Source organism: Orycteropus afer, unplaced genomic scaffold (assembly GCF_000298275.1).
Source record: "Orycteropus afer afer isolate SDZICR_OR568_19922 unplaced genomic scaffold, OryAfe1.0 scaffold00345, whole genome shotgun sequence".
Classification (NCBI taxonomy): Eukaryota; Metazoa; Chordata; class Mammalia; order Tubulidentata; family Orycteropodidae; genus Orycteropus; species Orycteropus afer.
Window position 1 is genome coordinate 2,612,192 of NW_006921932.1, and position 26,014 is coordinate 2,638,205.

The 26,014-nt window shown below is 38.2% G+C and overlaps 1 protein-coding gene across 1 annotated transcript in view; it reads left to right on the forward strand.

The window, feature by feature from the left end:
* The window catches only part of FOCAD (focadhesin), a 502,178-nt gene that overhangs the window by 61,851 nt on the left and 414,313 nt on the right, over window positions 1-26,014 (forward strand). Inside the window, exons 4-5 of the mRNA XM_007952545.2 lie at window positions 773-877; window positions 18,818-18,919. Coding sequence (XP_007950736.1) covers window positions 773-877; window positions 18,818-18,919 — 207 coding nt within the window. The remainder of the gene's footprint in view (window positions 1-772; window positions 878-18,817; window positions 18,920-26,014) is intronic.

Genomic DNA, 26,014 nt, shown 5'->3' on the forward strand with positions numbered 1-26,014 from the left:
CACATATACTTTGTATCATGTCATTGACCACGGTTTTCACAATGCAACAGCTCCCCTCCCACTTCCTCCCCATAGTTACCTCTTCCTGGTGTCCATCGCTCCATGGATTCCTACCTCCTGAGCTGTCTCCCTGTGCATAAGCAGCCTTTCTTTCTCCCATGATTGTTCTCTCCAAGGAGTGTATCTACTTGAGGTAAATGTTCAACTCATATGAAAAAGGCCTATTCTTTTTGATATATTATCCTTCAGCCTCTTAGTAAGAATAAGGAAAACATTTAAAGTTCTATTCCCCACTCCCAGTGCGTTTCTATTAATGGGGATTACTTGCTTTGATTGGTCCCATGACACACACTCTTTTGAGTAGCTTATCCATTTCATATTCTGGTTATTTTTTCATAGCCTGCTAATACTTATAAATGAAGGACTTGATAATTCAGTATTGGTAACTGATATGGTCACTGTCTGTAATTATATGGACTAATGTTTCTTTTTCTTCTGATGATTGTCCCCCAAGAATATGTAGGCAGGTGATTGATAGGTTGATGGTTTGATTACTGGACTCCACTTCTCCTCCTTTAAATTTCTTGGATTGGGGAATTTCGCTTGTAGATCTCTTCCTGGCTGTGCTATTAAGTGAGCTGGTTGGATGTGGGTGGCGCCTGCTCAGTGTGGATGATAAATGTCAATTATTTAAAAATAGTATGATTAAGCAATTGATTAGTCTATTCACTCTACATCTATAATATATAATACCTTATTATATGTCTTATAGGAATACCCATGGCTTGATAAAAACCCTTGTGAAATTATTACAAATGCAAGCTCTTAAGGAAGGACAAGGTGGAGAGAAGAATATTCAGGATATATATACTATTAGGTAAGCCTTTTCTTGTGTTTTTTTCTTTTGCAAATGTGCATACTAATTACCCGAGTCCCATGTTGAAATGCAGATTCTCTTTCCCGAGGTCTAGGATGGGTTTAAGATTCTGCTTGTCTAACAAGCTCCATTGGAAGGAAGATTGAGCAATCTACTTCCGTAGAGATACTGCCTCGGAAACCTAAGAAGGAAGGGTTCTCTATAAGTCGGAATCGACTGGCAGTGAGTTTGGTTTTTTGGTTTTTAACAAGCTCCTAGGTGATGCTGATGTTGCTGGTCCCTAACCACACATTGAAAAGCAGAGCTACCAGCAGCATCAGCAGTACCTAAAGGCTTGTTAGGAAAGGAGTGCAGGTTTGTATCCCACCCCGGCCTGAATCAAGAGTTTACTTTTTAGGATGATTCTCAAACTGACACATAAACACATTAAAGTTTAGGAAGCACTGGTTTCGATGATTCAGAAGACAGGCCTGGTGATCTGTTTCTGAAATATCAAGCAGTGAAAACCCTATGATGCACCGTTGTACTCTGACGCACGTGGGGTTGCCATGAGTAGCATTGATTCAAGGGTGACTAGACTCCACGATGGCATATAACAACAACAACAAAGACTGGTTTAGATGAAGGTAAGAGGAAATTTTCTGTTATGCAGAGGAACTAGGGGTACTCTCATTTTCATGCTAATTATTCACTGTATGGGTGCTAGACCTTCACCTTAGCATTTCACCTGTTCTCCTTTTTGTAATTTCATTTTCTCCTGTAGTTAGTCCTTGTCACTTCAGCCTTGCTTTCAAAAGACAATAGGTGCTAAGTGTGGATAGGGAGCCTAGTTGAGGAGCCGAAATCAATTTGATATGTAGCATTTGTCCTTAGATAGGTGGCACATTAAGAGGTCCAGAAGTAATCACCTGAATTGGCATAATCCGGTAATGTTTATGGAGAGCCCTTATGTGAATGACTGTTTGGCACTATAAATCAGTAGAGTGTAATCAAGTGTATAAGAGTCTTAACTTCCTCCAGGGGTGATTGTGGATGGCAGAAACAGAGGAGGTGAGCCTGAAGAGCAGATTCCCCTCAAGAGAGCTATGATTACCTGAGTCAAGCATAAAATTGTCATGCTGTTTTAGAGCCTTGTTTGCCATGTATTGGTTAACAATATCATCCAGCCTTGGAGAGGCAAGTGATGAGCTGTGTACGAAAGCATAAAATGGATATAAGAAGCTTAGAACTCCACTGAGAGGTGTTCCTTGATTATGCTGTAGGATTAATTTTAAATAGAAGTGGTATGACAAATAATTGTAAGCTTTCTAGGCACGGAGCTGATCTGTGCTTTTATGGTATTCAGTATTCTCCTAGTATACAATTGCTGTTCAAGTGTTTCTCATTTCATTTTGTAATAATAGCTGATGAACTTGGATCATAGTAATATAGAATATATGGTCTTTTGTAATGTATCTGTGTAGATTGCATATGCTGTGCCAGTATAGGAGTAAAGAGAGAGGGAAATGTGAGGACCTGGAATGTTAACCAGTCGATTCCCTAGATCTTTGTGAATTTCTTGAAGAAGTTCTACAGAGAGTATCTTTTGTTGTGGTCGTTGAACTTGAGCTCAATGGTTTTCAAATTTTTTTTGCATAAGAACCACCTGAGGAGCTTGTTAACTGTATAGCTTCTTAAGCTCACTTGCCAGAGATTCTCATTTATTCAGTAGGTTTTGTGTGAGACACAGAGTCAGCATGTTTATCCAGCTGTTCAGTGATATGCATATAGATCATTTGTGGATCACATTTGAGTCATACTACTTTTGCCCCTAGGGCTTGATGGTACCACAAGTGAGCTACACGGACCCCCTTGGGGCGGACTAGAGGGTTTCTTGAGTGGCTTACATTATGACTCTTTGCCTCTGTTCCCTACTTGGGAGGCAAAAGGTCTGTATGCTCCAAAGCATCAAGGCACCAAGTTCAGCTTACCATGTCAACCATGGATAATAGTGTGGCCAAGAACAGGACCAAAGAGCAATTCTAAAGGAAAGGCAATCAATCCAAAGAGAGCAAACACACTATGGATACAAGAGAGAGAATGTAAGAGATTTAAACTTCATCGTTCTGTGCAATCAAATAATTCCTTGACCCCAAGGCTTGAACCTGTGTTAGTGTTCTTTGTGGTCAGTTAGTGGGTAACTGTAGGAGTGGGAGGATAGGAGAAGCTCTTAGAAACTGACACTGGTTTTCAGTGTGCTAAAGGAACTCATCCTTGGGGTTGATACTTATATTTGGAACATGGCCTCGGGATCTGCATTTTAACAAAGGCTTTGGATGCAGGTGGTCTGTTGACCATGTTCTAAGAAACACTGGCTTAGACCATGTGTACCTAATAAAGTTCATATTGCTTACCCAGGTCCTCCTTCCTAGATAGTCTTTTCTTTAGCTTTGTGGCTTAAGGAAGATTGTTGTTGTTAGCTGTTGTCACCCTCCCTCCCAACTCATGATGACAGAGCAAAACACTGACTGGTCCTGTGGCATCCCCATGATTGGTTGCAAATCGGATAGTTGTGGTAAATCGGATGGGTTTTCATTTATTTTTGTAAGTAAATCGACAGGCATTCTTCCTTTTTTTTTTCTCTCTCTTTTCTTTTTAAATTTTTATTGTGATTTGGGTGAAAGTTTACAGAGTAAATTCACTTTCCATACAGCAACTCACATATACTTTGTCTCATGACATTGACTGCAATTTCCCACAATGTAACAGCTCCCCTCCCACTTCTTCCCATAGTTTTCTCTTCCCTGTGTCCTTCCCTCCCATGCATTCCTGCCCCCTGAGGTGTCTCTCTGTGCATACACAGCCCTTCTGTTGTCCCATGATGGATCTCTCCAAGAAATATATCTACCTAATGTAAATGTTCAGCTCATATGCCCGTCTTTTGTTTAGCTGGAAGCCGCAGGAGTGGGTTTAATTCCAGACCTGAGGGGCAGCTAGGGTATATAGTCTCAGTGGTCCTATCAGGCTCTATCAGACCAGCAAACCTGGTCCCTTTTTTTTTTTAAATGATTTTGAGTTTTATTCCACATTGTCCTCCCACTCTATCGAGGATCTCCTTCAGAGATCCCCCTCCGAGTGGTTGATAGTGGTAGCTGGTCATCATCTAATTCTTTAGGTCTCATAGTCATATAGGCTGAGGATTGCATGGTATACCAGTCGCTTGGACTAATTGTTTCCATGAATCTTTGGTTTTCTTCATTCTTCTCTGCTCTGGACAAAAGGAGACCCATCTGGATGGTCTTTTGCAAACTTTTAGGATCCCAGTCACTACTCACCAAAGGAGGATATGGAACAATGTTTTTGTGTAGTATATTATGCCAGTTGAGCTTGATGTCCCCTGGGACTATGGTCCTGAGCTCACAGGTCCAATTATTTGCTCCCTCTGGGTAGCTGGCTGTTTAGGCCTTTCTTCCTTGTTTGTCTTAGTCTGGAAGCTCTGCTGAAACCCTTCAGTATCATAGCAACACACAAGCCTCCACTAACAGGTAAGTGGTGGCTGCGCACGAGAGGCATTGACATTTCAGGAATCAAAATCAGATCTCTTGCATGGAAGGCAAGAATTCCACCACTGAACCTCCACTGCCCCTAAACGAGATTTTTGCTGTTGTTGTTAGGTGCCATTGACTCAGTTTTGACCCATAGCAATCCCATGTGAGAAAGTACAAAGAACTGCCTTGTAGGGTTTTCTTGGCTATAATCTTTATGGTAGCAGATTGCTAGGTCTTTCTCCCATGGAGCAGCTGGGTAGGTTCTAACCACCAACCATTCTGTTAGCAGCCCAGTGTTTAACTGTTCCTCAGCTGGGTATATTTAAGTTAAGATTCAATTCCAAATGCCTTTGAAAATGGGGTAACTGGAAGAACAATGCAAAATATTTGACTACTATGATTAATTGAAATGCATATGTGAAGTGTAAAACTCTAAGCCTATATGAGTCTAAACTCTGGCTGCACATTAGATACCTCTGAAGAATTTTTAGAAGTCTTGGTGGCACAGACTTAAGTGTTGGGTTGCTAACTGAGAGGTTGGCAATTCAAATCCACCAGCTGCTCAGTGGGAGAAAGATGTGGAGTCTGCTTCCATAAATATTTACAGCCTAGGAAACCCTACGGGGCAGTTCTCTGTTCTGTATGGTTGCTATGAGTAGGAATTGACTCAACAGCAATGGATAATGAGGAACTTTTAAATATTCAGATGCCTGGACCCTACTGAGAATGTACTGGTAGTTTTTCAAAGCTTCCTAGGTAATTTCCAATTTATAGGTAGGGCTGAGAACTGCTGGCCAATTGTTGTAATGAGGCAGTGGGGGTTCATTGTTGCCAGACCTTAAGCTCTTTCAATATAAATAAGATTTATGGTGAACTCTCCTGACTTTTAAATATTAGCAACCATTTCAAAATTTTAAAAATACAGAATTGGCTGATAAAACACTTCTACTCATAGGATGCAATCTGTGTTTGTGACCTATGGTTTAGGTACTTAACTATTTTCAGACTTTAGAAGCTCTTTTTCTACTTGTGAATAATTTTCATCCTAATTACAGGTTATTTTTTCCACTACTAATGTGTTCTTTAGTTCAAGTTCCTCATCTTTGTTTAGTGTGAATTTTCTTTTGATTAGGTCAAACCCTACTTTTCCATAAGTCATTTACATTAAACTAAACTAAACATTCTCTGATATTGATCATGGAGAAGTGAGGTAGAGTCAATATTTGGCTGGTATTTTGGTTGCAAGGAAGAATTACTAAAATTTTATGATTTGTGAAGTATTAGAGGCTCGTTTTCTCATTTGCTTTATTATGTGCCTTTTCCCTCAGAGTTTTATCATGTGGTTTGGTTTTAATTTTTTCTCTGCATATTCATATTATGCCAGTCTTTTTAAGATCTTTCTTTCCTCAGCTCAAGTGAGGAAATAGCTGTGAATTCATGAACAGTAACTGCTTGTTCCAGAATTTGTGCATCATTCTGATGTGCCAGACAGTGGCTGACATGCACAAATATCAAATGTTAAGAATCTTATTTGTGGGAAGGTTTGGTCTGATCAACATCAAGCTGTACTTTCTGAAATAAGGGAATATTAAATGTTTTTGGCAGATGGTGTGCTCTGAAGTGGGTGATTAGACCAATAGTAATAGATGATTATACCCTGAGTGGAATAAAGCTGTGTGCTGTATGTATATTTTTGTTCACCTATTTGTGTTCATGTTCTGTAGTTTATTTGAGTGGAGAGTTAGAATATCTATTTTTATCTTTTTAAAATCTGGTCTTCTTCCTCTCCTGTCTTTGACTCTCATGACATTGACATTTTGAAGGCCAATTTTATAGAATGTCCCTCAGTTAGGGTTGGTCTGAAGTTTCCTCTCGATTAAATGCAAAGTAAGCATTCCTGGCTGACATACTACATATTTGATGGTGTGTCCTTTTCAGTCTTATCACATCGATGAGAAAGTCCAAGATAAATCCTAGCATAAGTGCACTGGGCCTTTTTTTGTTGTTGTGGGTACCAAAATGTAGCTTCATCCTTAACTTTGATAATTAGCTTTTTCTTAGCATGAAACTATTTTTGCATTTTATCTCATATTGATTTTGAAGGATGAGATTGAGCCAGCCATATGAAGAGTATGAGAAGAGTGTTTCAGACCTAAGGGAAGGCATGTAAAAACAAGTGCTTAGACTCTGTTAAGGAACAGAGCTTGTTAGGCTCGATGAACTAACAGGATGCAGGGTGGCTGGAGCTTAGTGCTGAAGGGAGGGAGAGGGCCTATGTGGAGGCCCAGAAGAGGTAAGCAGAGGCTGGTCCAAGGCCATGCCAAAGCCTTTGTTATTTAATTAAAGAGTAGTGGGAAATCACTAAAGGTTTTCCTTTTCAATTTATTATCTTGAAATTGATTTCAGACTTAATGGAAAAATTACAAGAGTAGTAAAAAGATGCCTGCCCATATGCCATTTATTCAGATCCACCTTTCCCGCCCCCAAATTTTACCACATTTACTTTATTATGCTCTCTCTCATTTTTTTTTTCCCTAAATCATTTTAGAGTAGGTTGTATACATGCAAGAGTGTGTATTTTTTAGAACAAGGATATTCTTTTATATAACCAGAGTGCAGTTATGAAATTGAGGACATCACTTATATGATCCTTTAGTCTACAGTCCATATTCTAGTTTTGCTGATTGCATCAGATGTCCTTTTTTTTTAAAAAAAAAAAATTATTTATTTATTTATGATTTGGATGAAGATTTACAGAGCAAATTCACTTTCCATACAGCAGTTCACATACACTGTCTCACGACATTGACCACAATTTACCACAATGCAACAACTCCCCTCCCACTTCCTCCCCATAGTTACCTCTTCCCAGTGTCCATCCCTCCATACACTCCTGCCCCTGAGCTATCTCCCTGTGCATAAGCAGCCCATCTTTCTCCCATGATTGTTCTCTCCAAGGAGTGTATCTACTTGAGGTAAATGTTCAACTCATATGCCTGTATTTTGTTTGGCTGGAAACCACAGGTGTGGGTTCAATTCCAGACCTGAAGGGCAGCTAGGGGCCGTAGTCTCAGTGGTTCCACCAGGCCTCTATCGGACCAGCAAACCTGGTCCCCACTTTTTTTTTTTTTCCTCCAAATGATTTTGAGTTTTGTTCCACATTGTTCTCCCTCTCTATCAAGGATCTCCTACATAGATCCCCTTCCAAGTGAATGACAGTGGTAGCCGGGCACCATCTAGTTCTTCTGGTCTCATAGTTGTATAGGCTGCATATCGGATGGTGTACCAGTCGCTAGGACTAATTGTTTCCATGAATTTTGGTTTTCTTCATTCTTCTTTGCTCCAGACGAGGTGAGACCCATAGTTGCATCCAGATGGCAGCTTGCTAGCTTTTAAGATCCCAGTCGCTAATCACCAAAGTAGGAGGTGGAACAATGTTTTGTATAGTATGTTATGCCAGTTGAGCTTGATGTCCCCTGCAACTATGGTCCCAAGTCCGCAGGTTCAACTACTCAGTCCCTCTGGGTAGCTGGCTCAGATTTCCTTTTATACCCTTTTCCTTTTCTTTATTTATTATTGTTAAAGTACAGGTTCTAGTTTAGGATTATATGTTGCCTTATCTTTTTAGGTTTTTAAAATCTGGTCTTCTTCCTCTCTTTTCTTTGTCTCTCATGACATTGACATTTTGAAAGCCAGTTTTAATAGAATGTCCCTCAGTTAGGGTTGGTCTGAAGTTTCCTCTCAATTAAATGCAAAGTAAGCATTCCTGGCTGACATAGTACATATTTGATTGTGTGTCCTTTTCAGCCTATCATATTGATGTTCATCTGCCCCTCAGTGATTTTAAATTTGATTACCAAGTCAAGATGTTTTCTGGCTTCTCTATTGTGTAATGATCATTTTTCTCTTTGTAACTAACAAGTAAGTCATCCTTGGGAAAGACACTTTGAGGTATGCTAGTATCTTGCTCCTCACTAAGCTCTGCACCCCCACCCTCCAGCTAGTTTTCACTATGATGATTGCAAATTATGATTTTTCTAACTTCACCACTCCCTTTACCTTTATAGTTTGCTGTAGGGAAGAACTCCACTGAAGAGTTTTAAGCAGAAGGATGACACAGTTAAATTAATATTTGAAAAAGATTATCTGACTGCTGTGTAGTGAGTGGACTGAAGAGGAGCAAGAGAGGAAGAAGGGAGACCAGGTGGGAGACTATTACAGTAGAACTGGTGAGAGATGATGGTGGTCTTGCTCATGGTAGTAGAGATGGTCAGAAGGGAATAAATATGAGATGTGCTTTCTTTTTATATAAAGGATGTGAGAGAAGAGTTGAGAGTTTTGTTTGAATTTATGTTTCATAAAGATTACTCAGACTGCTTTGTGAAGAATAGATTAGAAGGAAGGCAAATATAAAATGATAGTTTGAAAGCAATGTTGACAGGAGAGATAAGGATGTATCTTAGAGGTGGAAACAGCAGGAGTCCTTGTAAATTTATATAATCTACAGAATTTGAGGCCCTGCCCTTAGAAAATCTGATTTAGAAAACTTGGTGGGATCCAGAGTGGGTACCTAGAATCAATATATTTTAAGAGTCTTTAGGGATTCTGATATTTGAGATTCTCTGGACAGATGGTTAAAGTACCAAATAATGTTAGTATTTTTCACTTTGACAGTAGAAAAAGATAAAACTTTCTTTCCTCCCATGTCTGCATCTGTGAAATAGGCACAATTAAGCCATCAACCAGGGATATTGAGGGAATAGATGAGAGTCTCATTTGATCTTATTTAATTGTAAGGGAAATCCAAGCTACTATGATTATTATATTGGCAGTATAGTTATATTTCATATGCTACATATGAGTTTTTCTAAAATTTAAGAAAGGTTAAATAAATTTAAAATAATCTGTGAGTAAATTTTTTATATTTTTAATGCCTTTTTAAAATTGAGATATAATTAACATACCATATAACTTGCCCTTTTAAAGGATACAATGTAAAGGATACAGTACACTGGTTTTCATTATATTTACAAAGTTTTGCAGCCCTCATCACTATCTGGTTCAAGAAACATTTTCATCATGCTAAAAAGAAGCCTAATACTCATTAGCAGTCATTCCTTATCACCCCTTCCCCTCAGCCCTGGCAATCACTAATCTACTTTCTGTCTCTATGGATTAGCTTCTTTTGGGCATTTCATATTAATGGAATCATACAATATGTGCCCTTTTGTGTCTGGCTTCTTTCACTTCCCATAATGTTTTCATGGTTTATCTGTGTTGTAGTAAGATACTCCTCATTAGTTTTCCTTTTTTATGGCTGAATAATATTTCATTGCATGACTATACCACATTTATCATTTTATTTATTGTGGAGTATTTTTGTATGCCTACCAAGACCACTGAATTTTTAGTGTTTTTTTGCCTTTTACATTGACTCGTAAGGCAAACTGTTTTTTTTATAAGCTACTGAAGATCTTGTAGCTTTAATTAATGAGCTTTAATTAACTCAGACTGCTTTGTGAAGAATAGATTAGAAGGAAGGCAAATATAAAATGATAGTTTGAAAGCAATGTTGACAGGAGAGATAAGGATATATCTTAGAGGTGGAAACAGCAGGAGTCCTTGTAAATTTATATAATCTACAGAATTTGAGGCCCTGCCCTTAGAAAATCTGATTTAGAAAACTTGGTGGGATCCAGAGTGGGTACCTAGAATCAATATATTTTAAGATTAGCTATTGTTTTTAATTTCTGCATAAATTTCCTTACTACATTTACTCATTTTAAGTGAAATGTTAGGAAAAACTTAATGATGTTGCTTAGAGCCCTTTAACACTTAAAAAATCAGCTATCAGCTAATATATTATGGTTTTGATGTCAAATGTTTTGTTTTTTTGGGGGCTGATTATTTTAGTAGTTAAATATATTATCTAAAGGGTTCCATCGAGAGTAGATGTTTGGTTTTACTTACCACAAAATAAGCATGACACCATTATTAAATCGTTTATACTACACGATCAAGCTGCCATAAAGGATTAGAACTAGTAGAATATATTTTATTTTGCTGAAGTTACAGAAACTTTAATGCTGAAGGGGCCAACATTCCTTGGCAGGACACATCTTTTGTAACCTTCTTTGGGAAATGGTATTTTCTTTATCATTTTTTTTGAAAGCAGGAGTTTAACAAAGCTGAACTGCAGCAGTTACCTTATGTATACTTAGTTCTAGCTCTAATTAACTGATATCTGCCCTATTTTTGGATTAAGACCTTCTTTAAGAGTCTCATAAAAGTTTTGGACCTACCACCAGAAAATGTACATGTATGTATGTACTCAAAATCTTGCACATAATTTCAAAGGGCTTATGAATTTCTACTTTAATGGATAAGTGGAAATATTTATAGAAAAATCAGAATAAGACAGGAAAGAAAGGTGTATCAGTGTCAGATCTGCCCCTGAAATAGCCCGGAAGAGGTATGGATAAGAAAGGAGCTAAGGCAGTGAATTGGAGAAGCATAGTCAACAATTCTTTTCAAGGGCCATCTGTCTCTTTGCAGCTTGATTCTTTCTGTCAAATTGCATGTTTTGCTTCTGTTTTCACTTCCTCTTTTCTCTCCTCTCCCACCCAGGAAAGTCTTTGTTCACAGTTTATGGTTCTAATCACATGGGACTTACACCTGAGATTGATAATCAGATGGAAAAAATAAGCTACACGTACTGTGCAGTGTTCCAGTGAGCAATAGCACTAGGAAATACTTTTAATTTTTTTCTAAATCTAGATTTTAATTTAAATTTAATACGATACTTTGCTGATAAATGGCTTTAAGGCCATGAAAATGTTGTGATTTTTGCCTTATTAGCATATTTATCTCATCTTTAGTTTTTCTGTAAGCTTGGCATGCACCTTAATAATAAAAGAAAGGTTTTGGATCCCTGAGTATTTTTGTTTCTCCTCAGCCATCACCTTGTACCTAAAATAGGTCCAGACTCTAACACCGGCAGATACTTCTGCATTAAAGCAGTCTCTCAAAATAAAGATCCTGGGAAAGGTTCAGTGTCCCGATAGGGTCATTGCAATATGAACTATATTTTCAGAGAACTTCCTGTCTGCCTTATCAACACAAAGAAAACTTGAATCAATCAGAAATGTCAAAATTAAAAGCACTTTCAAGTGATTCTTCTTTTTCTAGGTGATTGTGTGGAAAGGATAAATACATCTTAAAACATTATAGGATCTGTAACAACTCACAATTATTGTTTAATTTTTTTCTGATTATTATTTTTTCTTTTTGATAGTAATATTTATTATAGAATCTTTATAATTTTCACCATGAATTTTTTAACTTAAAATTTTCAGAGCTTTTTATTTTTTAAAGCCCTTTTTGGCATCTAACCAGCACTTTCAAATCAAAATTCAGAGCAGGTAGAGAAATGCTTTTAAAATGCATATTTGATGTAGTAAGTGCTATGCTATGCTTCTGAAAGCACCAGGGTCACAGCTGCATACATGAAAATGCATGGTGACTGCAGGCATTGTTGCCTCACACAGAAAAGGCAATCTGTGTCTGTCGCTGAATTTATGATGTAAATCAAATCATAGCTTTCCTGTATTCAGAGATGTAGCAAAAAAAGGTTGAGGTGACCTAAAGGTTACAAATAGCTTCTGCTTTCTGATTTGCCTACCACAAGACTAATTTTTTGACTCCCTCATTTCTATTAAGATTGATGCATTTACACTTGGAAAGGTGAATCCAGTTATATACCTCATTTTATCATTGCCTCTGTGCTAGTCTAGTGGAACCATGAATTTATCATTCATCCTTCCTCTTACTCTCCATTCTGCTAAGATGCTCTGTGTTGTTGACAATATTATTAAAGGGCGGAGAACACTAAAGTATTAGGTAGGTACCAATTCTGTGTGGTTCCTCTACTTTTTTTTTTGTTTGTGAAGTGTGGATTTTGGAGCAGTACACTACAGGGACTATGATAAGTTCATTTTTCATGACTGTCTAAAAATTTAAACAGTGGTTTGGAGGGAGAGAGAGAGAGAGAGAGAGAGAAAGTTTGTGTGTGTGCCTGTGAATTACATTTATTGTGGGTGTGCACTCATCACTGAAAGGGAAACATGAAAAGTGTAAGAAGACATAGACCCAGCTTTCATGCAGTTTTATGTTACAGTTAAAGATACAAACCTACCCATATGATAATCATAATAGTACCTATTTATGGAATGCTTCTGTTTGCCAGGTACTATGTTAAATGTTTTACTTAAAATAGCAGTTAAAACATTTGCAAATCACGAAATTGGAAAATAAAAAAAAGTATGACAAATTGGGTTGTATGTGGCAGAATAAAGCACAGTAAAGGAGAGATTAGGGGCACTAGAGGCCAATGAAGGGTGACCTGGTTGCCTGGTTTGTATTGATTTTGATCTTTAGAAACAATGTTATTCTCTTTTAAGAAAAAAGCAGAATCTATTAGACATTTGGGGAGTTAGGAAATTCTAATTTATAAATTTCTATACATAGCACTTCTCTCTGAAATAAAAATGTAGAGGATAGTTTATTTCTTTGAGATAAAAATAGGAGACCTCTTCTTCAAGGTGTTACATTTTATGAGACATTGGCCTTAGAACAATTTAAGCTTATATTAATATTTGAGGACTATCTTTACTGCTTTCTGCCTTTATAGGATTTGGTCCAACTGATGGTCTTAAACAGTACTAAAGTTAGTTGTTTGATGGGTGGCTTGGGTTGTATAACTTTAGCTCTGGAAGGTACTTAGTCTGATGTCCTCATTTTACAGCTAGAGAAACTTTGGCCAAGAGAGGTTAATTCTCTGCCCTAAGATCATACAGTTTATTGAAGACCAGAATTTAAATTTGGGACTCTTGACTCTTTGATGCTTTCTGCCACTATTTTTATCCCACCTTTCTAAACTTTTTAATCAGTTTTTTGCCTCTCATAGTGCTTGTCATTTACCTGATACAGTGGTTCTCAACTGGGGATGATTTTGATCTCCAGGGAACATTTGATAATATCTGGAGACATTTTCATTTGTCATGACTAGGGCATCCCACCTTTCTATTTCTGTTTTTTTCTGGTACAGACCTGGTAGTGTAACAGTAACTCATTTCAGTGATGCTATGTAGGCACTTCTTAAGCAAGTAATAATAATGATATTAATGTTTCACATTTATGTTTGTTCAAAATGTGTGTAGATTATTGGCCACCCACCATTAATTTTATAAGTGATCTATTATTTTGTATGATCACCCCATCTATCATTTTAATAAAAGATGTAGTCAACTTACTCTTTAGAAATTGAAAATCAAGTTTGAGGGGTGACTGAAGTTTTAAAGCATAGCCCAGATTTTGTTTTGGTATGCTTTGTACCACATTATTTATTTTTTTGATCAATAATGTTTCTAATGAAGAACAAAGTCAACTTGTGTAAATTGTGGATCCTTTCACTTACCTCAACCTTTCTTAGTCAGATGTACTTGAAAGAAGTGGAAGTGCTAACAAGCAGAGAGAGAAGAAAGAAAAGAAAAATCTTGAACAATCCATAAATTTAATAATCAGTTTCTGAATACATCAAGAGTGAACTCTACTTAGTATGGCATTTAAAATGCTCTAATTATAATATTTTAGATAGGAAATAACACCATTTTCTCTCATACCCAAATTAGTATGTCTATTATTTAATGCTGTTTATTTTGGAACAAGAGTCTATATTTTGCAAAGGAATAATTTTACATTTATTTTCCATTTTAAATTTTCTGGTTTCTCCTGTGTAGTCTTACTCTTGTGCTCCTGATGTTAATATTCAATAACTGTATTTTCATGGGGAGCTCTGGTAGCGTAGTGCCTAAGGCACTTGACTGGTAACCTGAAGGCTGGCAGTTCAAACCCACCAGCCACTCCTTGGAAGGAAGGTTAGGCAATCTACTTCCATAGTGATACCGGCTTGGAAACCCAAGGAAGGGTTGCTATGAGTCGGGTCTGACTTGATGGCACATAACAGCAGCAGCAACATTTTCATGAGAAACTGAAATTTTGGGGCATGAATGACTGATTGCTTTTGGTTTCACATAAGAAATAGTGAAGGTAGAATTGTAGCCTTTTTTCATAACTCAGGGCTGGTACAATGTTTTAATCAGTTTTTTGCCTCTCATAGTGCTTGTCATTTACCTGATACAGTGGTTCTCAACTGGGGATGATTTTGATCTCCAGGGAACATTTGATAATATCTGGAGACATTTTTATTTGTCGTGACTAGGGCATTGATGGGAGTGTAGAGATACTGCCTTGGGAACCCATGGAGGGGTGGCTATGAGTCGGAAATGATTCGATGGCAGTGAGTTTAGGGCAGGGATACTGACATCTAGGGGGCAGAGTTTAGTGGTGCTACTAAGCATTCCATGGTATACTGGACAGCCCCTCACAACAAAGAATTATCTGGCCCCCAAATGGCAATAGTGCCAAGACTGAGAAACCCTCATGCATGATATATGCACAACAAAGATTATTGAATTAAAAAATGGGGGCAGGGGGAAGCATCCATTTCATACTGAAGCATAAAGCTTTATATATTATTTTATATATGTATTCACATACCAGTTTGATTATTCATAAGAAATAATTTAGATCTTTGTTTCATTATACATAAAGTATTAAAACAACGTTTTGTCAATTGTAATGGATTTTAGGTTAGTTGTACTCAATTGGAATAGTATAATATCAGTAATCAAATGCTAATCAATAGTAAGATTCCTTGTTCTCATTTCACACTTTCTTTCCCCCTTCAAGTTTTCAGCTTTAATATTCCTTGCAATGTTGTGTAATATTCCCTATAATATTTCCACTTGGATCTGACATAATCAGTTTTCTGGAAAAATTAATTATCTAGATGGTTAAATAAGTAATTAATCTGGATAACTCCTCGCCTACTGTATTTTACTTAATCTCATCTTTAGAGTTTACGTCTAAGCTACTAAATAGAATATGTTGAATCCAATAGCTGAGTTTTCAGCCTCTTGCAATAAAGAGTGATTCCCTCAATTCGAGTGAAGTAGATGGTAAGTTATAATAGAGATGTTTGTCATATGTGCATCCTTCCTAATCCTATCCTAAAATTACTACCTTTTATTTCTATTGACCTGATTGATTTTGGACCAAACCCATGTTTTAAAAAGGAGATAGACCTTTAGCAATATTTGGGGGTAAAGGGTAGGGAGTTATAAGTGAAAAATATTGAAAAGCATTTCATTGCTTTATGATCAGACAAAAGCTATGTGGTAAATTTTTGGATTCTCTTCTTTTTTTAATACATTTTATTGAAATATAATTTACATACAGTGAAATACACAAAAGTAAAGTGACACGGGTTTCTTCTTAAATAGTCATAAATGCCACCATTCACTGGAGTATTAATGGGTGGGTTTTTATACCTAATGCTTCTCATTTTACTCTGGTGCTTATCAGAAGGAGAACCCATAGCCAAAATAATTGCAGTAGCTCTCCTTTTCCTTTTTAATTGAACATGATCTCAGTATAAGGAGTCCAGCTGATGTGGCATACCTGAGGGGCTTTTTAAGATTTATAGTATTTGTTTCTTACTATCTGTTACAGAGTGGAAGCATATATATTCTAGATAGGTTTAACTGCCAAAGGATTTGAGATTTGGAAGAGTGAATGTGATGTGATTTTTTAGTTATATTCTAGAGAGGTTTAACTGCCAAGGGATTTGAGATTTGGAAAAGTGAATGTGATATGATTTTTTAGTTTTGGTATAAAAAATGGCATGGAAGAGCAGTTCTTTAGCAATGGCAGTAATTTGATCAGTCAAAAATAGCCTGTGCTTTAATAAACTGCAAACATATAAAGCTAGTGCAGACTGGTTTAGGTGAGGTTGAGGAGAAAATAAAAAGATGGTTTGTAGTAGAAGCTCTGTAGTAGAACCAGAGAGGTGTTGAACAAGATTGTCTCAAAAACAGATTGTTTAAAAAGAGAAAAAACAAAACAGAAACCTTCCACCTCCTGACCTTTCTCTTCCGTACTTTCTGTGGTGGTTCTCAGCCATGGCAACACATAGAATCACCCAGAAGATCTTGAAAATTACTAATCTATGGGCTTCACTCCTACAACTCCAGTATAATTGAGACCTGGGCATTGGTTTATTTTTATTTATTTATTTTAAAATTGTGATTTGGATGAAAGTTTACAGAGCAAATTCATTTTCCAGATAATGATTCATACACATTTTGTTTCATGACAAACAGTCATGAACTTTGCATGTATGCACTTTGCAATGTATGAGGACAACATTGCAGTCCTCATAATGCAATAACAGCTCTCTCTTCTCACTTCCTCTCTGTGGTTATCTTTTTCCCTGTGTCCTTCTTCCCTATGCATTCCTCCCCTCGGAGCTATCTCCCTGTGCAAATACTGCCCTTCTGATCTCCCATGGTAGATTGTTATAAGGAATGTACCTACCTGGTATAAATGTTCACCTTATATGCCTGTCTGTTGTTTGGCTAGAAGCTTTGGGAGTGAGTTCAGTTCTAGGCCCGAAGGGTGACTAAGGGCCATAGTTCCTGGGATTTCACCAGTCTCTTTCAGACCAGTAAGTCTGTTTTTTTTGTTCTTATGATTTTGAGTCTTGTTCCACATTTTTCTTCCACTCTTTACAGGATCTCCTCTTTTGATCCCTTCCTGAGTGGTTGACAGTGGTAGCTGGACACCATTTTGTTCTTCTGGTCTCAGCATCATGTAGGCTGAGGTTCACATGGTCCAGAAGTCCCTTGGTTTGATTGTTTCCATTTGTCTTTGCTTTTCTTCATTTGTCTTTGCTTTGGATGAGGAGAGACCGACTGTTGCTCCTTAGATGGTTACTTGCAAGCTTTGAAGACCCCAGTTGCTACTCACCAAAGTAGGATGTAGAACACTGTTTTTGTGAAGCATGTCATGGACTTGGGCATTAGTATTTCTTAAGAACATCCCAGATGAAATCTGACATGCAACCAGGAAGAGAATCACTGCTTTATAGTGGTGCATTGGAATCACCTGGAGTGTTGTTCATTTAGTCTAGGCTGAAGTCTGAGATTTTGCATTTCTAACAAATCCCCAAGTGATGCTGATTTTGTTGGTAAGGCTGTCACATTTTGAGAACCATTGCTATAAAAGAAGGCAATCTTGAAATTATCATTTGGATGTAGCTGATAGGTTTTTTTTTTCTCCCTAGTCACTGCTAATAATATATTGTTTGTTTAAAATTTAAGATTAAAGAACAGCACTGTATGTATGGTTCCTTTTACATTAAAAAGATTGAGAGCTCTGTGTTTTCTTTTTACAATGACCATTTTTAATTTTATTAAAAATTTTTTCACTCAAGAAAATGCCACGTAAGTAATAACTAAAAACTTGGTATAGTAATCATAGTTTAAAAAGCTGAAGAATTTACAATTCCTGTTTGGCTATTTAAATCATTTAAAATAACTTATGGTTGTGCTTTTCCTTTTTTTTTTTTTTTGAGTCCATTCTTTGAGAATCCTTTGGATTTTGGATCTTGTGTTTTATAGAGTTACTTCAGGTATCTTACTGGTAGTAGTCTAAATAAAAAGATTCCTCCTTGTTCAATATTAAACAATTTCTAGTTTAAAATGAGAGAAATAAATGACTTCCATTACCTTAAATATGAGGATCCCTGTGGTGCAGTGGTTGAATATTTGGCTGCTAACCACTATGTCAGTGGTTTGAACCCATCAGCTGTTCTGCAGGAGAAAGATGTGGCAGTCTGCTCTATAAAGATTACAGCCTAGGAAACCCTATGGGGGCTTATTTCTACTCTGTCCTATAGGGTCAGCTATGAGTTGGGATCAACTTGATGGCAACAGGTTGGTATCTTAAGTATGCTGGAGGAATATAGAGTTATATACTAAGAAGAATGAAGGTAGACAGGGCCAGAAAGGGAGAGGTAATGCTTACAAGTTGGAGCAGTAGTAGAAGAAATAGAACCCTCTAGAAAGAGAACTCAGAATGAAAACAGCAAGAGGAGGAGCTGGCCTATGACTTCCAGGAAAGAAGGAATTAAGGAAATAAATATGAGAGGAGCCACTGAATTTAGGAGAATAGCCAAGGTCATAGAGCTGGTAAGTGGTAGAGTTAGTTCTCATGCTTCGATCTCTGAGATTCCAGGGTCCGTTCTCTTATCTGCAAAACAGGTAAAGGAAAAATGTCATTTCTATAGGACCATGTCTACAGTGAACACAAAAGTGATAGTTTTGTGACAGTTAAGAATCTTAGAGGAAAAAAAGTCTCTAGATGGTGTTGGCTCTTTTGCTGCTGTATTTGGATATTGAGAATGTGTAGTCATGAACTGACAGTTTCCAATGTGCTTTTCTGTGTTTTTCAGAACTCGTCCTCAGCCTTTAATCACTGTGCTCGAACACAGGCCCGATTGCTGGCCAGTTCTTTTGCAGCAGCTGACAACTTTTTTCCAGCAATGCCCTGAAAGGTAATGTAGAATAAAATAAGTGCAGGAATGTTAAAAAGGCAAGGAGGCTACATCTCCTGACCTCCTCTAACGCAGCAAAAGGAAGACAGAGTCACTATCAGTAACCCAAGGCCTAGTCCTACAAGGCCAGACATGCTGCCTCCCTCCAGCCCTTTTCTCTCCTGGGTTCGATAATTCACTGCAGTGGCCACACAGAACTCACAGATTACGGGGTTTATTAGGGAAGCACCAGGCTACAATTCACGTTCAGGGAAAATGCTCAGTCTCTCTCCCAGCCCTCAGTCTTTGTCCTAACAATCTCTCTCACAACAGTGAGTGTCCCTCGGTGTCTCACTCAGCAATGCGTGTCTCTTTCAGCACCACGGCTTCCTCAACCAGCAGTCAGAGAGAGACTTCTTCTCTTTCTAGAAGGCCTCCTTTTGAGCCTGGTATAGTGGCCAGACTGACCAATCATAACACCAGAATTCTAAGCACCTAAGAGAGAGCAGGAACCTCCTAGAACATTGCTTTGTGTTGTGCCCAACAGAAATACCCCAGGTGGATAACTTTTACAATCAGGAGCTCCTCAGTTGCTCACAGCAAATTCCACCACAGAGATGAAAAAGACTTATGGCTAGAAAAGCCACACTAAGTAATTTACTACACTGCAAAGGAAATGGGATGGGATATGCTAATTTTAGAGCTTATTTTTAACTCCTGGGTCTATACTGTCTCCTCACTTATCGACTATCTGATTATCTGACATTTTACATTTATGATAATAGTAAAAATTGTTCTGTCCAACTTGTTTTTGCATTAATGACATATGTCTGCCCATAACAAATGTCAAAGTGTGAGATGAGAGTAACTCTGGCTGTGATGCTTAGGTTATGTGTCGTCTTGGCTAGGCCATGATCCTCAGTGGTTTGGCAATTATGGAAAGATGTAATATGGTAGTTCTGTAATGATGTAACTTGGCGGACATGTAATAATGTGGTTATCCTTCATTTTGTTATTTGATGGGGTCATCTTCCATTTTCACATAATGCTGATTTTTGCTTAATGACCTAGACTTTGGAAACTAACCATGTCGATAAGTGAGGAAAGAGTGTATAATATTTTGTCTTGAAGAAAAGAAATGTCCTAGGGCAAGATGTATTTTTTCTGTTCTCTTTGTAAGCATACAAGGTGGGGATGGGGTGGGGAATAACCCCTCCAGATTTATTGGTTGTTGAAATATTGAATGCAAGAAATGTTACTAAAGAAGTTAAACATTAGTTAGTGGTTAGTCAAGTTGACTACAAATATTTGGTAAGCTAGTACATGATGATACTAAAGGGTATAGGTTTTTCTCCCTGGAAATTGGTTAGTATGTTAGTCTCTTCATTACAAACTAGCCAGTTGGGATCAAGTAATACTGCCAGTTGGGATAAGACAGCCACCATAACCTTGTTCTCTGGAATCTCCCTTCCTGACTACTCCATTTTAATTCTCTGTTTAAGCACTCTCTGCCCTAGAAAATTGTTGCCCACTACAAGCTGGATTGGGTGTCTCTTTTATGTACTCCTATAATAACTTGCAATTGTGATTTCTAACATTGTTACACTTAATACATTATCTTATAATTACTGTCTATTAACTGTGAGAACTTCTTAAGGGCAAGGATTGTGTGTCATTATTCTTTGTAATTAGTAATACCTGGCACATTTCTCAGTGCTCCATAATGTTGAATTTATGTAAATAGGTCTTGTAGTTTGGCAGAGCCCAGGCCCTGGGATATGGAGAACCACATACTATATAAGAGCTCTAAATATATAGCTCCATCATGTACTGTCATGATAGGGTCCCACTATGCTGGGTAATACAATGCCTCAGTCACATACACCTTAAAACTTTTATTGTGTCCTATAGATCAAGTTTCTTAGGATACTGTTTCTCAGTCTGTAACTTCAGTTTTAGGTGGAATTTCGAGGCAGGATGTGCTTATACAAGAAGTTTTCAAAAAGGGAAACTTGTAATCAGCTGATTGACTTTCGACTAGGAGTTGTTGGAATATACTGAAATCTAAATAGATATGAAAGATTTATAGAATCTTCCTCTTTTGAGTGGGAAGAGCTTAAGGTGGAGCTCTGGCAAATTACTTAACCCTCTCTTTGCTTCAGATTCTACCTCTACATAATGGGGATATAGTATTTCCTATCTCTTATCATTGAGGTAAGGAGCTATGATAACATAATGGTTAATAGCACTCAGTTGCTAACCAAAAGGTTGGCAGTTTGAACCCACCAGGCACTCATGGGAGAAAAGACCTAGCGATGTGCTCCTGTAAAAATTACAGCCTAAGTGGAAAATAGGTGGCAGTTCTTTAACCAAATGAAAACCAGACTCACTGTCATCGAGTTGATTCCTACTCATATTGACTCCAACTGGGTTTTTAAGGCTGTAAATCCTTATGGAAGCAGACTGCCTTATCTGTCTTCTGTGGAGTGGCTGGTGGGTTTGAACCACTGATATTCTAGTTAGCAGCCAAGTGCCTAAATTGCTACACCACCAGAGCTCCTTCCTGACAATTCCTCAAAAAACTAAAAATTGAACTACCATATGACCCAGCAAGACTTGAAAGCAGAGACTTAAACAGAGACCTGTATACCAGTGTTCACCACAGCACTATTTACAATAGCTGAAAGGTAAAAACAACCTCAATGCCTACCAATAGATGAATAGAAAAACAAAGTATGGTACGTACATATTCAGCCAGTAGGAAAAATGAAGTCTCGATATACACTACAATATGGATCCACCACTTGTCTGTCAGTTTGTCATACTGTGCCGGCTTGTGTGTTGTTGTGATGCTGGAAGCTGTGCCACCAGTATTTCAAATACCAGCAGTGTCACCCGTGATGGAGAGGTTTCAGCAGAGATTCTGGACTAAGATAGACTGGGAGGAAGAGCAGAGCCATACACTTCTGAAAAAACTGGCCACTCAAAACCTTATCAGACTGAAATAATTGTCTGATATATTTCTGGAAAACTTTATGAATAGGAGTAAAACATTGTCTGATACAGTGCCAGAAGATGAGCCCCTCATCTTGGAAGGCACTCAAAATATGACTAGGGAAGAGCTGCCTCCCTAAAGTAGCAAAACCAAACTCACTGCTGTCGAGTAAGATCCGACTCATAGTGTTCCTTCCTTGGGTTTCTGAGGCAGCATCACTATGAAAGTAGATTTCCCAGCCTTCCTTTCGAGGAGTGGCTGGTGAGTTTGAACCACCAGCCTTCTGGTTAATAGTCAGATGGCTTAGGCACTATGCCTTAATGATGGGGATATAGTAAAGCTTTTGAGACCTTCATTTGTTGATGTGGGATGACTTGAAATAAGAAGAAACAGCTGCAAACATTCATTAATAATTGGAACATGTAATGTATGAAGTATGAATATAGGAAAATTAGAAGTTGTGAAAAATGAAATGAAGCACATAAAGATTGACATCTTAGGGATTAGTGGGCTGAAGTAGACTGGTATTGGCCATTTTGAATCTCACAGTCATATGGTCTATGCTGAGAATGACAAATTGAAGAGGAATGGTATCACATTCATCATCAAAAAGAGTGTCTCAAGATCTATCCTGAAGTAGAGTGCAGTCAGTGATAGAGTAATATCCAGAAGCCTAGAAGGAAGACCAATTAATACTACTGTTATTCCAATTTGCACATCAGCCACTAAAGCCAAAGATGAAGAAATTGAAGATTTTTACCACCTTTTTTTTGTTCTTGCCAAAAGGAGCCAACAGAACATGGAAATTATTGAACAATATCATTCATATCACTCATAAGTAAAATTTTTCTGAAAATAAGTCAAAAACAGTTGCAGCAGTATATTGACAGAGAAGTGCCAGAAATTCAAGCTGGATTCAGAAGAGGCTGTGGAATAGGGGGTATCATTGCTGGTGTCAGGTGGATCTAGGCTGAAAGCTAAGAATATCAGAAAGACGTTTACTTACATTTTTATTGACTGTGTGGATCATAATAAATTATGGATAACATTCCAAAAAATGGAAATTCCAGAACCCTTAATTGTGCTCCTGAGGAACCTATACTTAGACCAAGAGGATGCCATTCAAACAGAACAAGGGGATACTGAATGGTTTAAAATCAGGAAAGGTATTTGTCAGGGTTGTTTCCTTTCACCATACTTAAATCTGTATGCAGAGCAAATAATCAAAGAAGCTGGACTATATGAAGAAGAACATGGCATCAGGATTGGAGGAAGACTCATTAACAACCTGTGATATGCAGATGACACAAGATCAAAGACTCTAGCCTTCAGTATGATTATACCTTAACATAAAACAAAATTCCTTACAACTGGACTGATGAGCAACATTATGATAAAAGGAGAAAAGATTGACATTGTTATGAGTTTCATTTTACTTGGATCCACAATTAACACTCTTGGAAACAGCAGTTAAAAAATCAGAGAACTTACTGCATTGTGTGAATCTCCTGCAAAAGACCTCTTTAAAATGTTAAAGAGCAAAGATGTCACTTTGAAGATTAAGACTGGCCTGACACAAGCTATAGTATTCTTAGTTGCCACATATGCATGTGAAAGCTGGACAGTGAATAAGGAAGACCAGAGAAGAATTGATGCTTTGAATGTGTTTATGAAGAATACTGAAAATACCATGGATTGCCAGAAGAATGGAAAAATATGTCTTGGAAGAAGTACAGCTGGAATGTTTCTTGGAAACGAGAATGGCCAGACTTTGTCGCATGTACTTTGGTCTCACACAGTTGTGGAGGTGGGCAGGTCCCAAGTTCATGGGTTAAATGTCAAGCTGGAGGCTACTTCTGACTCATGCAGCTTCAGGGGCTTACAAACCCAAAACCAGCAGGTGGTAGAGCAGGCTGCTGGCTTTAATGGATGACAAATTCAAGATCAGCAAATAAAAGGAATGGGAGATTCTTGGCTCACAGGCTGTGAAGGCAACAGTCCCATGATCAGCAAGCAATACAGCAGGCCATTGGTTCAGCTCCAAGAATCAGAGAAAATGATGCACTAGATGCAGCAAAAAACCAGAGAGTGTCCCCAGGATGCCATACATATATCAGAAGCAGGCCACATCCCTGAGGAAACTTCCTTTCAACTGAGTGGCTACTCATAGAGTATCTCATCATAGAGGTGATTACATTACAAATGCTTAAACCACTTAAAATCATGGTCCAGCCAAGTTGATACACAACCTTAACTATCACATAAGGAGAAGGATGAGTTGTTGCATCTGGCCACTCCTACAATTAAAAAGGAGACAAAATGCCTGGTGGGCCTCTTTGGATTTTGCAAACAGCATATCCCTTGTTTAGGAGTGCTACACTCCAGCTTATTTACCAAGTGACTCAAAAAGTTGGTAGTTTTGAGTGGGGCCTAGAACAAGAGAAGACTCTGCCATTTGGGCCAAATGACCTGGCTAATCCAATGATGCTTGGTGTCAGTGGCAGATAGAGATGCTGCTTACAATCTTTGGCAGGTTCCTGTGGTGAATCACAATGCAAATCCTTTTGATTTTGGAGTAAAGCCCTACCAGCCTCTGCAGAAAACTACTCTTCATTTGAGAAACAGTTTGGCTTTTTACTGGGCCTTAGTAAGACTGAATGCTTAACCATGAGCTACCAAGTTGCTATGTGGCCTTAGAGGCCCATCATGAACTGGGTGTTGTCTGACCCAAAGAGTCACAAAAGTTGGATGTGCACAGCAGCACTCCATCATCAATTGGAAATGGTATATATGAAATCAAGTTCAAGCAGGACCTGAAGGCACATTACATGAGGAAGTGTTCCAAATGCCCAAGGTCCCTACTTCTGTCACATTACCTTCTAACAATCTGCACCTATGGTGTCATGGGGTGTTACTTATGAATGACTGACCAAAGAAAACTTGTGCCTGGCTTACAGATGGTTCTGTGTGATATGCATTCACTACTAAAAAGTGGGAGTTAGCCACAGGGATCCAGGTGAGGAGAGGAACTCAGGCATGCCCAAAGCAGCAGGGTGGGAGAGCAGGAAAAGGGATTAAAAGCCAGGAACCTGGACAGAGGAGGAGTCAGCCGCAGAGACCCAGGTAAGGGTGGTAGGAGAGGTTTCCAACAGGGAGACAAACTTATCTGTCGGTTTGCCCTACCATGATGACATGTTGATGTGAGTTTTGAGGCTGAGCCACTGGTGTTTCACACCCAGTGGGATGCACATGGTGCACAGGTGTCAGCCCAGTTTACAGACTGAGACAGGCTAGGAAGAAGGAGGAGGCTGTCCACTTCTCAAAGAATTGGCCAGGGAAAACCTTATGAATAGCAAAGAAACACTATGATACATTACCGTGCAACTTTATGAATAGACCAGTTAGGTTAGAAGGCTCTCAAAATAGGACTGGGAAAGAGCTGCATCATCTGAGTAAACCCAGCCATACTCCTATGGATAAAGTAAAGCTTTTGAGACCTCCATTTGCTGATGTGGCACCACTCAAATTGAAGAGAAGCAGCTGCAAACATCCATTAATCATCGGAACATGGAATGTACAAAGTATGAATCTAGGAAAATTGGAAGTTGTCAAAAATGAAATGGAATGCGTAAAGATTGATATCCTCAGCATTAGTGAGCTGAAATGGACTGGTTTTGGCCATTTTGAATCAGACAACCATGTGATCTACTATGCCAGGAATAACAGTTTGAAGAGGAATGGCATGGCATTCATCATCACAAAGGACGTTTCAAGATGGGTCCTGAAGTACAATGCTGTCAGTGATAGGATAATATCCATATGCCTACAAGGAAGACCCGTTAATATGACTATTACTTGAATTTATGTATGCCCTAACCACCAAAGCCAAAGATGAGGAAATTGAAGAATTTTATCAGCTTCTGCAGTCTGAAATTGACCGAACATGCAATCAGGATGTGTTACTTATCATTGATTACTGGAATGCAAAAAGTTGGAAACAACGAAGAATCACGGGTAGTTGGAAAATTTGGCCTTGGCGACAGAAATAATGCTGGAACTCGTATGGTAGAATTTTGCAAGACCAACGACTTGTTCATTGCAAACACCTTTTTTTCAACAAC